The sequence below is a fragment of the Aythya fuligula genome, chromosome 23 (genome assembly GCF_009819795.1).
Source record: "Aythya fuligula isolate bAytFul2 chromosome 23, bAytFul2.pri, whole genome shotgun sequence".
Classification (NCBI taxonomy): domain Eukaryota; kingdom Metazoa; phylum Chordata; class Aves; order Anseriformes; family Anatidae; genus Aythya; species Aythya fuligula.
Genome location: NC_045581.1, coordinates 7094829 through 7108564, shown reverse-complemented (window position 1 = coordinate 7108564; position 13736 = coordinate 7094829). Strand labels below are relative to the sequence as shown.

At 43.6% G+C, this 13736-nt stretch overlaps 1 protein-coding gene across 3 annotated transcripts; it reads right to left on the bottom strand.

The window, feature by feature from the left end:
- Window positions 1-1951: 1951 nt before the first annotated feature.
- On the bottom strand, window positions 1952-12611 carry RCAN3 (RCAN family member 3). Of its 3 annotated transcripts, none has more exons than XM_032202353.1 (5): window positions 12471-12611; window positions 7964-8206; window positions 5221-5394; window positions 4791-4962; window positions 1952-4074 (listed from the first exon to the last, which is right to left on the bottom strand). In XM_032202353.1, the coding sequence occupies exons 2-5, from the start codon at window positions 8156-8158 to the stop codon at window positions 3866-3868; spliced, it is 750 nt and encodes a 249-aa protein (XP_032058244.1). In that variant the 5' UTR covers window positions 8159-8206; window positions 12471-12611; the 3' UTR covers window positions 1952-3865. The 3 variants fall into 3 exon arrangements, with proteins under 3 accessions (XP_032058244.1, XP_032058245.1, XP_032058246.1); XM_032202354.1 differs by having other exon boundaries at window positions 12499-12611; XM_032202355.1 differs by lacking the exon at window positions 12471-12611 and adding an exon at window positions 12050-12068.
- Window positions 12612-13736: the final 1125 nt, after the last annotated feature.

Below are 13736 nucleotides of genomic sequence, written 5' to 3'. Positions count from 1 at the left end.
TCCCCGCTTCCCTGGAAATGAATCTGTAAATTAATATTTTTTGGTGGTGATTTCGATCTGTGAAACGCCTCCACTCGAGCCGGGCTCTGCTTTGCCAACACAGTCCAGGCTGAGGGTCTGGGCTGGCTTCTTTGACCTGCACTTCTGGGTGGGCACGGAACTGATACGAGACAACCGGCACCGTTAGTACAGAGCCAAGTCCTACGATGTTCAGAGCTTCCCTTTGGGGACGGTTCAAGAGGTGGTGCTCCTGTCAAGATGAGTTTCAAATGCATGCTTTGTGCCTGCTAAGAGAAGTAAGGATTGCTGCAGACCCCCCTCCACACCTTGATGCAGGAGTCAGGCAAGGACTGGCAGCCCCCCGCTGAACCCGATGGGAAGCAGCACATTGCTCTCCCCAGCATTTCTCACCCTAGAAATCCATGTGTGTTTTGCTTCCTGCAGCCTGGAGGACAAAACTTGTGCAGACTGTGCACAAGTGTCTGCAGCCACAGAGCCCGGCTCTCACCCAAGCATGGGTACATTTCTAAGCATTTCACTGATAAGGCATTGCTAATGCAAACAAGCTCTTCAATGAATCACTGGCGAACAGAGGCAGGGCTAAGAGAGAGTACTGGCTTGTTACAGCTGGGTCTGCCAGAAGGAAGGAAGGATAAAACAACAAGGACCTAGGGGGCAAAAAGATCTAGTCTCACACTTCTGTATTTTCACAGCCACAGAACATACTACTGACAGAAGCTGGCAAGTAGATGCCTTCCTTGTCCACTTCTAACACTTCAAAGGGAGGAGCAGAAGTTCTCCAGCTCAGCTTGGGTTAAATTCAGGTGCAACATAAGGGCTGTCCTTTGTAGATAGCTGGTAGAATCATAGAATCATTTAGGTTGGAAGAGACCTCTAAAGATCTTCAAGTCTGTGCCTTGCATAGAGCCCACTGGGCAAGGTAAGATTCAGTGCAAACACTTTCTTGCCTATCTTTGCAACAAACCTTTCAAAGCATTTAGGAGCTTATACAAATACATAAGCATGGCACACCCTTACCTTGCTGCCAAGCCTTTAGAAGCTGGATTTACCCAGGAGAATGGGCTCTTACCTAATCCTGCTGCTCAGGAAGCTGTTGGCTGCCTCGATAAAGCTAAGATCCAGTTTGAGGTGAGTTTTGGAAAAGGACTGAACTTTTGAAGTTCACATGCTTTTTGCTCCTCTTGTCTCCCAAGTCAGAAAAGCAAATACCAACCACACCTGCAAGGGTTGGAACTGAAATGCAGAGATGAAGTGACCTGCCCCAGCAGAAGGCCACATATAAACCTGGTTGTCCTCCCCAAACCCGGCTTGCTGTGCCATGTTATTTGAACAGGAACATGGCCATTGCCTACAGAATCAGAAAAGACTCAGAATTTGTTATTTTTCTATTTTAGGTAACACAGGAAAAACACAGATTCCCATTAGTATCTTCCCCACTACCTCACCCCAGTACTGCTGAGATCTGGGTTTCAACCAATATTGCAATGGGGATACGTTTGCTTCACCAAGGAAATCAAGCATTCCCTTCTACAAGGCTCAACTTGCCGAAGTATTAAAATGTGAGAGATTTTTGAAAATAATTATCTATCTTTATTACAACACAAACTTTATACGTCTTAATACTGCAACCCAGACCAGACATTCTCACCTACATCATACTTGCTGTTTAAGTATGTGTCAAACGCCCATTCAAACATAATGCCAGCTAAACATCCACATGGAACTCTGCTTCCACAGGCACCCAAAAACACCATAAAAAATCTGTGGAAGTCTCCCAACTTCCTCAGAAGTATTTTTGCTTAGTGATAGTTTCTGGGTTTTGTTTAGTAAGAAAAATTTTTTGACTGTTCATTCAGTGGCACAAGAGTACAATGCTGTTAGAAAACAAACTCGGATTGATATGGAATACAGTTAAAGAAAACCATACGAATGGCACTGCATTGTTTTTATTTTAAGCCTCTTTACACAATGAAAGATGTTGGAATGCAGGTTCTTACACATTTTACACAAGATACATTGACAACATCACTTACTTGATTTGCGTTATAAAACTGTTTCTGAAGGTTTTCCACTTATCCCTACTTACACAAACTTTTACAATGGGGTAGAAATTAAACAATTAACAAAATATAAACACCACAGAATCCAAAATGGACTTCTGGAAATTTTAAAATACACAGGCCTCATGGACAATACAAGATTTTTTTTTTCCTCCTTTTTTTTGTACTGTAGAACAGTGAGACAAAAGTCAGACTTTAAGTGATTTTAATACCTGAAGAGATACATAAATATCATGCCTTTGGAGGCAAGATGAACAAAAACATTTTCCTGCCGGTTTAATACATACTATTCCTACCTCTGGAACAAGGACCTGCCTGCAGGATCCCATTTTGCAACTCGAAGCTGGTGGCAGGAAGGGATCACAAGCTGGCACAATATGGGGTTGAAAACTACTGCGCCTATGCAAATTCGTGACCATTGCTTTTTCTCTCCACCGTCAATCAAGTGAAAATACTTTTGAAAGTTCAATAAACACTTCATATAGAATTAAAATACAATAAAATGAATTGAAAAAGGCCAATTTCTGAATGATTTTTATATATATATATATATATATGAATATAAGCAGCCTGGCTTGTTCAGAAAATTGTAATCTTTTTATAGAAAAAGAATCTGGGTAGACTAAAAAAGGTTGATTATAAAATAGCGTAAAAGCATAGGAGCATGTGTCATTACACTGAGGCATATTTTCCTCCTACTAAAACACTTAACATGAGTTTACAAAATTAAAGTTCTGTATTTTAAAAGATGCATCCTGGTCTCAAAATTAGTGGATGCTCTATCAGACATACAGGATGCTACACAGAAAAACTCCTAATGAAAAACAGCAAACAAGGGCTCAAACTGCATAAAAGCTGGCTAAGCCAGGCAACTGACTGTCTTCTTAAAAAAAAGTAACAAAAAGAAAGACTAGGGAAGTTTAGGACCACAGGTTAAAAGTTAACCCTAGGTGTTTTATCTCCTAACATCATTTAGTCATAACATAACAGTCATAGAATTTATTTATAAATGGAGGCCATCTCTAGAACTGGAGAGGAACAAACATACTTTTCGAGAGGATCAGAGACAACACATTCAATAGCTGAATCCCTATTTCACTCTGCATATTGTAATTCACTCTTAATTAGATGTCAGTGCAAACCATTGTACCATCAGATAGCAGCAGTAGTGTTGGGGACAGACTCCCAGTCTGTCTTTTAGTGGTCTGTGATTCTTCCTCCTTCCTGTACTCTTCAAGTAGTTCTGCAAACTACACAGAACTTAGTTCCATACGTGTATTTGTGCCTCATGTCAAATTAAACATATCTGAGAAAAGTAAGCATTAACTTTCACACTTCAGAAGATTACTGGCTGGGAAGGAATTTTAGCATAAAGAGTATTCTTTGCTTCCATTTAACTTTTACATGAATTAGAAGTCGTTGTACTGGCACAAATCGGGTTTTAATTGCTATACAAAGAACTTTCTTGAATCCAATAGTGACAGTAAGATATTATTTCAGCACTTGGTACATCACACTTCACAGTATAAAGAGAAGGTAACATCTTAAAAAAAATCTAAACTTCCTATTTTTCACTATTGCAAGTCAGGTGGATTTGCTACACTTGGGGCACTAGTCCGTATAATTAAAGTGCTTTTTAGAGCATTGGCATCCAAAATCTTGAACATGAGAGACAACTACAAGTAAAATCCATTGCTGCTATATGTAATATATAGCAGCACTACAGACATCAACACATGTACTCAGTAAGTGTCTGATTTTGATACTATCCTGAGCATCACAGTTTAACAGTGCATAGTACCCCCTACCTCCAGTGTACAATCAAACGCTTTAGATTCATTCAGTATTGTTGCAGGTGGTTCTGGACGCCTTGTCTGCATTATCTTCTGTTTGGGATTTTTAATTTCATCTTCCTCTTCTGTCTCACTTTCACAGACGTGGACAACTACACTAGGAGTTGATTCTGTTCCTGCATGAAGTTCATACTTCTCCCCTGAAAAGCGGCAAACAAAGATCATACTAAGAACATCCCTAGCAATACTAAGCCACTTTATCTCAGAAAATCCTTAAGAGCTGCAGTATACAACCAAATATTAATTTACTCCCATCTCAACTTTAATTTGCTCAAATTTCATAATTCACCAGACCTGTTTCATGTTTTGAAAATAGCTCCTGTATCTGTTACACTATTCTCTGAAATACAGTCTTTTAATTGATCTTCAAAGGGAAGGAGGGAGATGTAAGAGGGCATTGTAAAAAATACTGGACCCAATTCAAGAGATTACACACCAAAGCACTTCTGATGTGAGAACGATAAACCTCCTTTTCAGGGAAAACAGTGTTTTTCTGAGTAAGACCCGTGAAAAAGTTTGACAATACAACAAAAAAGTGCATACTGCTTCATTAACAACTGCGGCTGTTTGTCTGCAAGACACTGAACTTTCCATTGCTCTCTTGTATGTTAGTTAATACTAAGGCTATAGCAAAATTCAGTAAATGGATGTCATGGAACCAGTGCCACACAGTCTAGTTCTGTGTTATACTTTCAATGAGTTAATGAATGAAGTAAATTGTGATGGATCATTTTATTCAAGTAATATCAAGTCAGACAGACTCAGTTTCTTCTCACAGAAAAGACAAGTACATAAATTCTCTGAGTAAGTATTTTTGAAGTTAAATAACACAGCAAAAGCAGGTAAGTATCCTTACCTGGTCCCAGCTTGGAGACAGCACAAAGCAGGTCGTAGTTTATCAGCGGAGTTGCATCTTCACTCTGTTTCCATCCAACTGGTGGAGATGCAGGTGGTGATATCAGAAACTGTTTAACAGGTTGTGGAGGAAGAAGGTAGGACTTGTCTCCTACTTCACTGGACACCTGCACCTGAAGACAAAGGCCAGGAGACACAGAATGAAATCACAAATATTAATTCTTCTTATTTAGTCTATTAAGTTCAAGCTGAAAAGTAAAACCATCTCCTAAAGCATGAATTTCTCAATGAGTAGAAATAATACATGATAGTATAGAACAAGAGGTCAAAGGTAGCTTCAAAACTTCTCAGAAATGAAACTCAGGGGCAAATGTGACACAAGAAAGAAAGAAACAGGGACACATGCAGAACAAATTAGTGTTCCGTAATACCTGTGCAAAATATAGCTTCAGCTTTTTTCCATTGAAGTCAGTTTCATGAAGTTCTATCCGTGCTCTTGCTGCTGCCTCTGGATTGCTGAAGTTTATCCTTACTCTTCTAAAACTTTTAAACGACTGGAATGTGACTTGATTATCATAGACTGTGAAAAGAGCTTCAAATCTTTCCTAGAGATGAAGTACAAAGATTCTTTAAACATAAAATGAACATTTTCACTCAATGAAAACACATTTTCCTTTCATTTTTGTCTCTCAAATCCCATGCGTTTCCCTTAATCATCTCCTAAACCTGTGCATTGCATACTTTGCTCTTTGACTGCTTGATCTCACTGCTTAAAATCTGAATTCCAAAAGTACATTGATGTGAACGAGCCCATATAACTCAAAAGATGAACTGCCATCTAGTGACGCTTTCCCAAAAGTGCAGTCAACAAAAGTAGCTGCACCTTGCACCCAAGCACCTCCAAAAATACTATGCAGGTCAGTTCATTTTTAAATTGAATAAGCTAAAGCAGAGAGTGCTTAAAAACTGTCAACATTCACAGGATGAATGAGTAAGACTACTTTTGAAGAGACAAAGATCTATTATTACTGAACACTTTTTTTGCAAAAAAAAAAAAAAAACACACCACAAACATGTTCCACTGAATACGGAATCTTATCTTCATTTTTTTCAATAATTAATAACTGCATTGTTACAAAACTGAATCAATTTTAATTCGATAGTTCTCTGTGAAAGATAATTTGCATATCTTTGCCCTAGTTTTAAATGCAGTTATTTTTAGTATTTGAGAAAGGGACAATATGTACTTTTACTCTTTTAATTCGTAACCTTTAGCTATTAGAAGTACACTTGAAAAGATGTTTTTAGATATGTAAAAGACAAAATTATTAGAAAATACAAGATAACTTAGACATCTTCCAGCTTTTCCTGTAAACTTACTGGGCATTTAACTTAAAACATTTAAGCAAAAGAGAACATTGAATTAAACATGCAGCTAATTCAGCAGTGAACTGTTTAAGTGTTGCTTTAATTAATCAACAGAATACAAAAAAAACAACTCCAGAGGCTGAAAAATGTCAAAAAAGGGATGAAAGAATGAGAAATAGAACCTGAGCAAAATGCTTCATAAGAATTAAATATCCAGATTTCAAATTAATAGCATCTTTTTAACCATTTCTTCTAATCAGAACATTAATTGTTATTTGCTTATGCAAAAATTCACAAATAAAAATGCTAAGGACAAAATATTTGTGTCTACATACAGAACCAGGCAATCTATTCGTTACAATTGTGACTACTACAGAAATCAGGGAAGAGAAAAATTCATTTTGATGCAGTCTTCCTGCAAGTGCTGCTAGCTATGCTACTGTTACCAAACAAACTAGAAGAATGTTGACAGGAAAACCCTAAGTGCCACCAAAACAAACAAACAGAAACACAGAACAGAACAAAACCAAGGAACACCACAATTTTTCAAATAGCTTTCTGTATGTGTGCAGACAGCACAAATTGCATTTGATTCGGTAACTGCTGTGCATTCAGCCTTTAATAAAAACAGATGTAATGCAGAAGTACATCAAGCCATTGAAATGTGTGTCCAGGGGCTGACTAAGCACAATTTCATAACACAGATAAAAGCCATATTATATAGCAAAGCCCTTCTGTTCTTTTGAGCACTAGGCAGAAGCCTGCGTAGTAAGTTTCTCATTTATAGACGTAACACACACAATTCTGACTTATCCTGAATCAACATCTTGGCTATGACAATAAATCAGCTTAGATGAGCTTGCTGACAGTACAATCAGTACACTTCACAAACTCCATTTGATAAGAAAAATTTAACCAGAAGTGGTTAAATTCACAAGTAGTTCCATGTGACATCTAATTATCCTGGTATTGTTAAAGAAGAGCTAGCACATCTGCCTAGATGCACCTCATGTGCCCTGCCATACATGTACTACGAGAAAACCTCCACAGAAAGAGCAGATGTGCATATGGAAATGACAGATCACTGGTAGACGTGTAAAATAATTTAGCCGGGCAACACTTCTATACCAGATGCACAACAAGTGATGGAACACCACTGTTGCACAAGTGTGAAACACTTCACAAGGATTTCTGTAAACTGCAAAAGCTGCAAACCAAAGATTTCATATTGGCCCCTCCATTTTTTCCTCAACAGCTCACGTACTCTTGATAATTACTCCTGATGCTCTTGGAAGCAAAGGGCAAGTACAGATTTGACTGAACACAGATGTTAGCAGGCCCGAGATGATTTAGTTTGTTATAAGGTCTTAAGCCATTTCTAAGGTGTTTTTTAACTCAAATCAGACCATGCATCCTGAAAATGTGTAATGCTTTTTTTTTTTTTTTTTTTTTAACAGCATCTTTGCCTTAAAATAATTAATAATTTAAGTTTACCTTCAAATTGTATTTAAATTCCTCCCTTAGACTTGGTACCACGGATACATAGAAAAAACAGAAGAGCTTGTTTTCTTGTGGAAGAAGCACATATCTATTAGCAACTTAGCTACCGTAAAACTACAGCGTTACCTGCTCCTTGGCAACTGCTCTCATTCTGATCTGAGCTTACTGGTAAATAATTTGTGTGGTTTGTTCTTCCACCCCTCCCACATGATGTGCAACAATACACTGGAGATCCAGACAAAAGCATTCTCTAGCCGTATCTATACTTACAGTACTGTACCCCAGATATGCCCCCCTCCACCTTACCTTTTCTTCCTGTACCTCAAACACCGCTTCGTGAACACTGCAAGCAAACAGGGAGGTAGGCAAGTCACTTAAATCCATCATTTCTTCCAAATCATCTTCATTTTCTCCAAAAATCATCTGTTCTTCCTCTTCTTGGTCACTGCTGTAGAGGTCTGACTGGCTGTCACTCCAAGACTTCATAGTATCTCTGAGCATCGTCCACCCAAGGCAACTCTTTTACGTTCCACAGTTTCCAGTAAGGGCCTGCCATGTAAACAAAACAAAAACAGCGTCAAGGTGCCACATCTTGGGTTGTCTGATCCCTAATGGAAATAATTTTACAGAAGAGAACAGAAATCAACATGAAACTTGCTCTCTCATCCACACAAGAGAAGACTGTATCCCCTTTCTGTAAACCCATGAAAAGGAGCATGAAGTCGCTCAGTCAAGTCATGACATTTCTCCTCCTTTTACTCTGACATAAAACAAGAACTTCTGTACTGTTCTACAAGCTTTTCTCTGTGACATTTTTCAGTCAATAGCAATTTCTTAAAGCTCTTTCCAAATAATCAGAGTAGTCTTCTGACACTTGAAGGAACATCAGTATTTCATCAGAGGGAACAGATGTACAGAAGAGCTGAATCATCTGTCCAAGCTTCTCCGTGCCAGCAGCAGACACAGGAACAAAGCCAGGCATCACCCAGTGTGAGGACGCTGCCTTGTCCCAAGCATTGGGAACACCTTCCCCACATGCAGGAGACTTACAGCTGTGAATACTGCATGTATGTCAGGGGAGAACAGAAAAAACAAGCAAGAGGCTAAACAAAAGATTTTAGGTTAAAAATAAAAAATAAAAAATAGTTTGTACTGTCACAAAACAAAAGCATGTAACACTTCAACAGCAAATACCTTGCCACCTCCCACTGCAAAAGTCACCGGGTTACTGCACTAGCAGATATTCCAGTGTAAATGACAGAGAACACACAAGTCTGTACTGCATTTAGGTTCGGTGGGAGGGGTGTTAGTTTGTGATACAGCCCTGAAACAAAGGGTGAACAAACGTGTTATGTTTCACTGGCAACAACCTCATTCAAGTGTTTGCCTAACCAGTTTAATCCTTCGAAGCAGGATCATGACAAACACCATCAACTGAGACCAATATGCACAAAAAACCACCATAAACAATCCATGCTCACACAGGGGAAAAGGTTTAAGATCGGTATTTTAATTAGCAACAGCCAAACACTCTCAACACTCCGTATTTAAGGAAAAATAACACATGAAAATGGGGAAAAAAATAATTTGGTACCCGTTTCAGGTATTTACAAACTGCTTAGTCACAGCACCAGCAGGGTGCATGGCCACGTCTGTAAACACACAGACTCCCCAGCTGTGATGCTAACTTCATTTGGTCAAACCAACGTGACCTTGGGGACACCGAGCTGTCTGAGGCAGAGTGTGCACCTGGCAGCATGGTTCAGCATCTCGCCTCCGCCGAGCTGTGACCGGGGCACAGCAAGCTCCCGGGGTGCACCGCAGGCGCCCTGCAGCACCGCACAACGGATGCAAGTGCAAGGCAACACGGAGCTGCTGAAACACTCGGCTTTGTGCTTGCTGATTCATTCAAAAAGGAAAGAGAAAAGGGAAAGAAAACACGCCAGCCCGGTGAAAACAAGCCACCATCTGGCCTGGAGGCACAGGCCCGGCCCCGCGTGGCACCCAGCGCAGAGCAGGGAGCCTGGCAGCCAGGGAGAGGGAGAAGGGGCACCGGGAAGGGAGAGCTCGGTAACTCCCCATCGAAACTCAAAGACCCAAACTAACGATGGGTAAGACGGGAAATAAAGTAAAATAGGGACCAATGCAAAACACGGCCCAGTTGGCCACACTGAAGAGCTGTGAGCCTGAGCTGGGCCCCGCAGGCTGTGAGGTGACACCAACACAGCACGCGGAGCGAGGCGAAGGCACCACAGAAACAGGATTAACCGAGAGCCCTGCGGCGCTCCCCCTGCGCCCTGCTGACAGCGCTGGAGAGCCAGAAATCGCAGTTGAAATGAGCAAGAATTTAATCCACTGATTATCAGCCGAATCCACTGGCCTCCTCTGAAGTCATTACCAGCTTTCACATCCTTTAAGGAGCTTCCAGCTGCAGGTTGCCAGCACCAAACACAGCAGTCAGGGCCCACGGAGATGCTCCCTTGGTCAGCATGCAAGCACAAGAGAATGGCACCTCAGAAAAGAATGCGCAAAGAGATGGACAAAATGAAGGCAGAGCTGGGATTGTATTTATACACATAAACACCCGACTCTGTACAGAGTATCAGCTAGGAATGCAATGAGACTTTGTACAGACTCCTTGAATAGATGCAATCCTTTTCCCAGCAGTGAGGCAAGTGTGCAAATATCTACTTGAAAACAAAATAGGATGTATATTTTTAAGAAGAACAATATAAGGGACTAAAACACTAAGCTAAAGCCATAAGGAATGCATTGTGGGAAAAAATAATCCCAGAAGTTTTTACTTCTTTTACCAAATTTGGTTAAAATAACTCAGAGAATTCAGACTGAGTTCAAATCTCACGCATGAGGAGGATCTAAAACTCTGAAAATTATTTGGTATTTTGAAAAAAAGACATCCATGTTTTTTCCATGTGTGCTTGGCATCACAGAATAAGACAATTTTGTAAATGAAACGGTGATAACACATCCGGTAAGGAGCAGTAAAAGGCAAGAATGAAAGCGGTGTAAACAGTACACCTAAGGAAAAGTCTTTGCCAAATCAATTTGGAATTTGAGAAGGATCAATTACAAACTGAAATGCTTGCAAACAAATGCCAGGAGATCACAGAGCCACACAGACCATTAGAAAAGAAAAAAAAAAAATAAAGAAAAGCAACAAAAAAGCCCCAAGATCTAACTTCTTTCAATTTTACATACCATTAAACAATTCAACTAGGTAATGAAGCAGATGGAGATAAAGCGACGGCCACCAGATTTTTACCAGAGGTGAATCGGCCAGACTTGAGTAAAACAGCCCCGCTGGTGTGATGGAAGTTAACCTGCAGACCCGCAGACACCTTCAACGTGCTGTGTGCTGACACGTCTCACCCACAGCCCCGTTACACAGGCAATCAGTGCCTGCCGCTCCCCACCCGTGTGTTCCCACCTTCCGAACACGCAGATTACCACAAGTGACCGCGGCGTGGTTGCTCAGACACAGCGGAGCGATGGCCCTGCAGGCCTGCTGTCTGCTCAGCAGGGAAGATGACTCCAGCAAACCTTCCACAGCACAAATACCCTTGTAACGAGCAAAAGCAGTGCTTTCCTCACAAGCAATTTGTGGTATTATGACCCAAATACCACACAGGCGTGCACTGCAGTCCGTGAGAGGTGCTCTGCAGCTTTGCACAGAAGTTGCAGCCCCTCGAGACGACACACACCTGCTGGGCACGCTGCGTTCAGCTTTTACACACTGCCAACGTCCTCGCTGCCTTCAGGTTTCATCATGAATCAATTCGTCATGCTGCACCATTTAATTACAGCAACGAAACGCATTACTGCGAGATGTTTTCTGCTCTGTGAAATGACAGCAAGCCTCCAACACCAGTCAGCCTCCAATAACCTGCCTGAACAACACTGGGCAGCTGGGGCAGCTCAACCATCCCCACCGCCGTGAAGCAGAGCGTTGCTTTTCTATAGCAAAAATCGAATTACCAGAGAAATCACCACGTTCCTTTAGAAAACCGGAGTAGAAACTCGCACACTGTTAAGCCATGAGAACGCAGTTATTCCCTTAACTCCTAGAAGCAGCCTGGAGGGAAAGGGATTCAACAGGAGGGATCTCCATCAAAGGTAACGAACCATTTCAGCAACAAGTTCGACAGTGCTGCTGGATGTACAGCGCAGCACTTCTTGCAAATATAAAAGCAAAACCTGGAAAGTTTCTAGAGACCACAGATCTATAAAAAGAGCTACTTCAATTATATATATATATATATATATATACACATATAAATGAGAACACACCACAGCACTAACTGTTTTATCAGAATCCTACACGGCTAACGCTGTTTTTTCCTCAGATTACCGATTTTTCCTGACTTCACTCACATCAGCATCGAAGCACGGCGGTTACCGAGCACGGCAGGAACACCGAGCAGCTTCCCTGAGACAGGGACAGGGCTGGCTGACGGGCACTAAGGAAGCGCCATCGGAAACAGCAGCCCGAGAGGCCGTGCTCCGGCAGGCCGGGGGGAATCATCTCATTGACCACACGAGCGTGCCCGGCAGCCCGACAAACCTCTGCTGCGACCGACGAGCACGAAGGGCGGCACAGCGAGACACCGGCACAGCGAGACACCGGCCCCCACCGGCCCCGTCCCAGCCCCGCACCGCGGCCCCGGAGCCCCCCGGGCTCTGCCCCCGCCGTTGCTCCCCGCGGAGCAGCGCCTGGCTCCGGCCGCCCCGGACACCCCCGGAGGCAGCAGGCGCTGCCCGCTCACCGCCCCGGGCGGGGGCTCCCGAAACTCACGGAGGGAAATTGGGGGCCCGCCGCTCACCGTCACGGATCCCCTCAGCGGCACCGGAGCAGGGCGGGGAGGGGCGGCACGGGGCGGAGGGGGGGGGGGGGCGCCGCGCGCGCTCCCCGGCGGCGCCGAGCGGAGCCTGCGGCCGCGGGAGGGCAGCGGCGCGGGGCGGGAGCGCGCAGGCGTGCGCATCCCCGCGGCTCCTCGGGGAGCTGTGGGGGGGGGGGGGCGGTGACCCGGATGGGGGCGGCTCTGCGCATGCGGCAGGGGCCGGGGGGCAGCGGCCGCAGCCTCTGCGCGCTCCCGGGGTCGGGGGGAGCCGCGCTCGCACCCGGGTCCGATCCGGGGTGGCCGGGCGGGAGCGCGCATCGCCCTCAGAAAGCCGCAGAGCCGCCTCCACACACACACACACACACAAAACCTGTTGAATTCCCCTGACACGCAGGGAGCAGCTCTGTCCGCCCCTGTGGAGCCAGCAGCCAGGCAGCATCCTGACACTGAAGCTGAAATTTCGGTGTTAAACGCTCACTCCTAGTCTTGATATAGAAAAAGGCAGCGAGTAATGCTCGTCGTGAGCCTGACGGATGGGCTGAGCGCCTCCTCTTTACGCTGGCACTTCACAGGTGTCTCTTGTTATAACAGCCACTCTTAAAGGAGGTGTGTTAAACCCTGCCGTGTCTGTCAGGATCCCTCAGCTGCTGCTCCCAGCAGCGCCCAGGAGGCCGCAGGCAGCGTTACCCGGTGCCCAGGGAGCACAGTGTGGGGTGGCCGTAACGTGGCGGTGGATGAGGCGTTGGCGCTACACCACACGCAGGGTTTGGGACCCCAGGAGATGCATCTAACGAGGAGCATCCTGAGGGTTATCTTCTGCATATCCCTCTGGACTAAAACCCAGATGGTGAGTGTTAATTAGGTTGGCAAGCATTCAATTAAGCTACAATGCCAGTATTCTAAATTTATGGCCGTCTATTTCACTTAAGGCTGTTTCCTAACAATGCCATTAAGCGTCTAGTACTGCAATCAACCACACCATATCCTGTACCGGAGGGAGGGCAGCTCCTGCAGCGTGGTGTTCCCAACTAGCAGCAGAGGCCTCTGCTGTCTCGGAGAAACACGCTCGTGTCTCAGTTTCAGCACAGAGGTGGCAGGCATGCAAAACACCTGAGTCAGGCCAATAACAACGATTTTGTTATTGTGATTTGTCTGATCTCCTCAATCCCTCACTCCTTCATGTTATACTTAGGTCACATTTTCAAGCTCTTCTGTAAAAT

Coding starts and splice junctions, on each gene's coding strand:
- RCAN3 (XM_032202353.1), bottom strand. CDS start 8,158: ATGCTCAGAGATACTATGAAGTCTTGGAGTGACAGCCAGTCAGACCTC. Junction 5,395..7,963: donor TTGAGGTACAGGAAGAAAAG/GTAAGGTGGAGG, acceptor CTTCATCTCTAG/GAAAGATTTGAAGCTCTTTT. Junction 4,963..5,220: donor TGAAGCTATATTTTGCACAG/GTATTACGGAAC, acceptor CTTTGTCTTCAG/GTGCAGGTGTCCAGTGAAGT.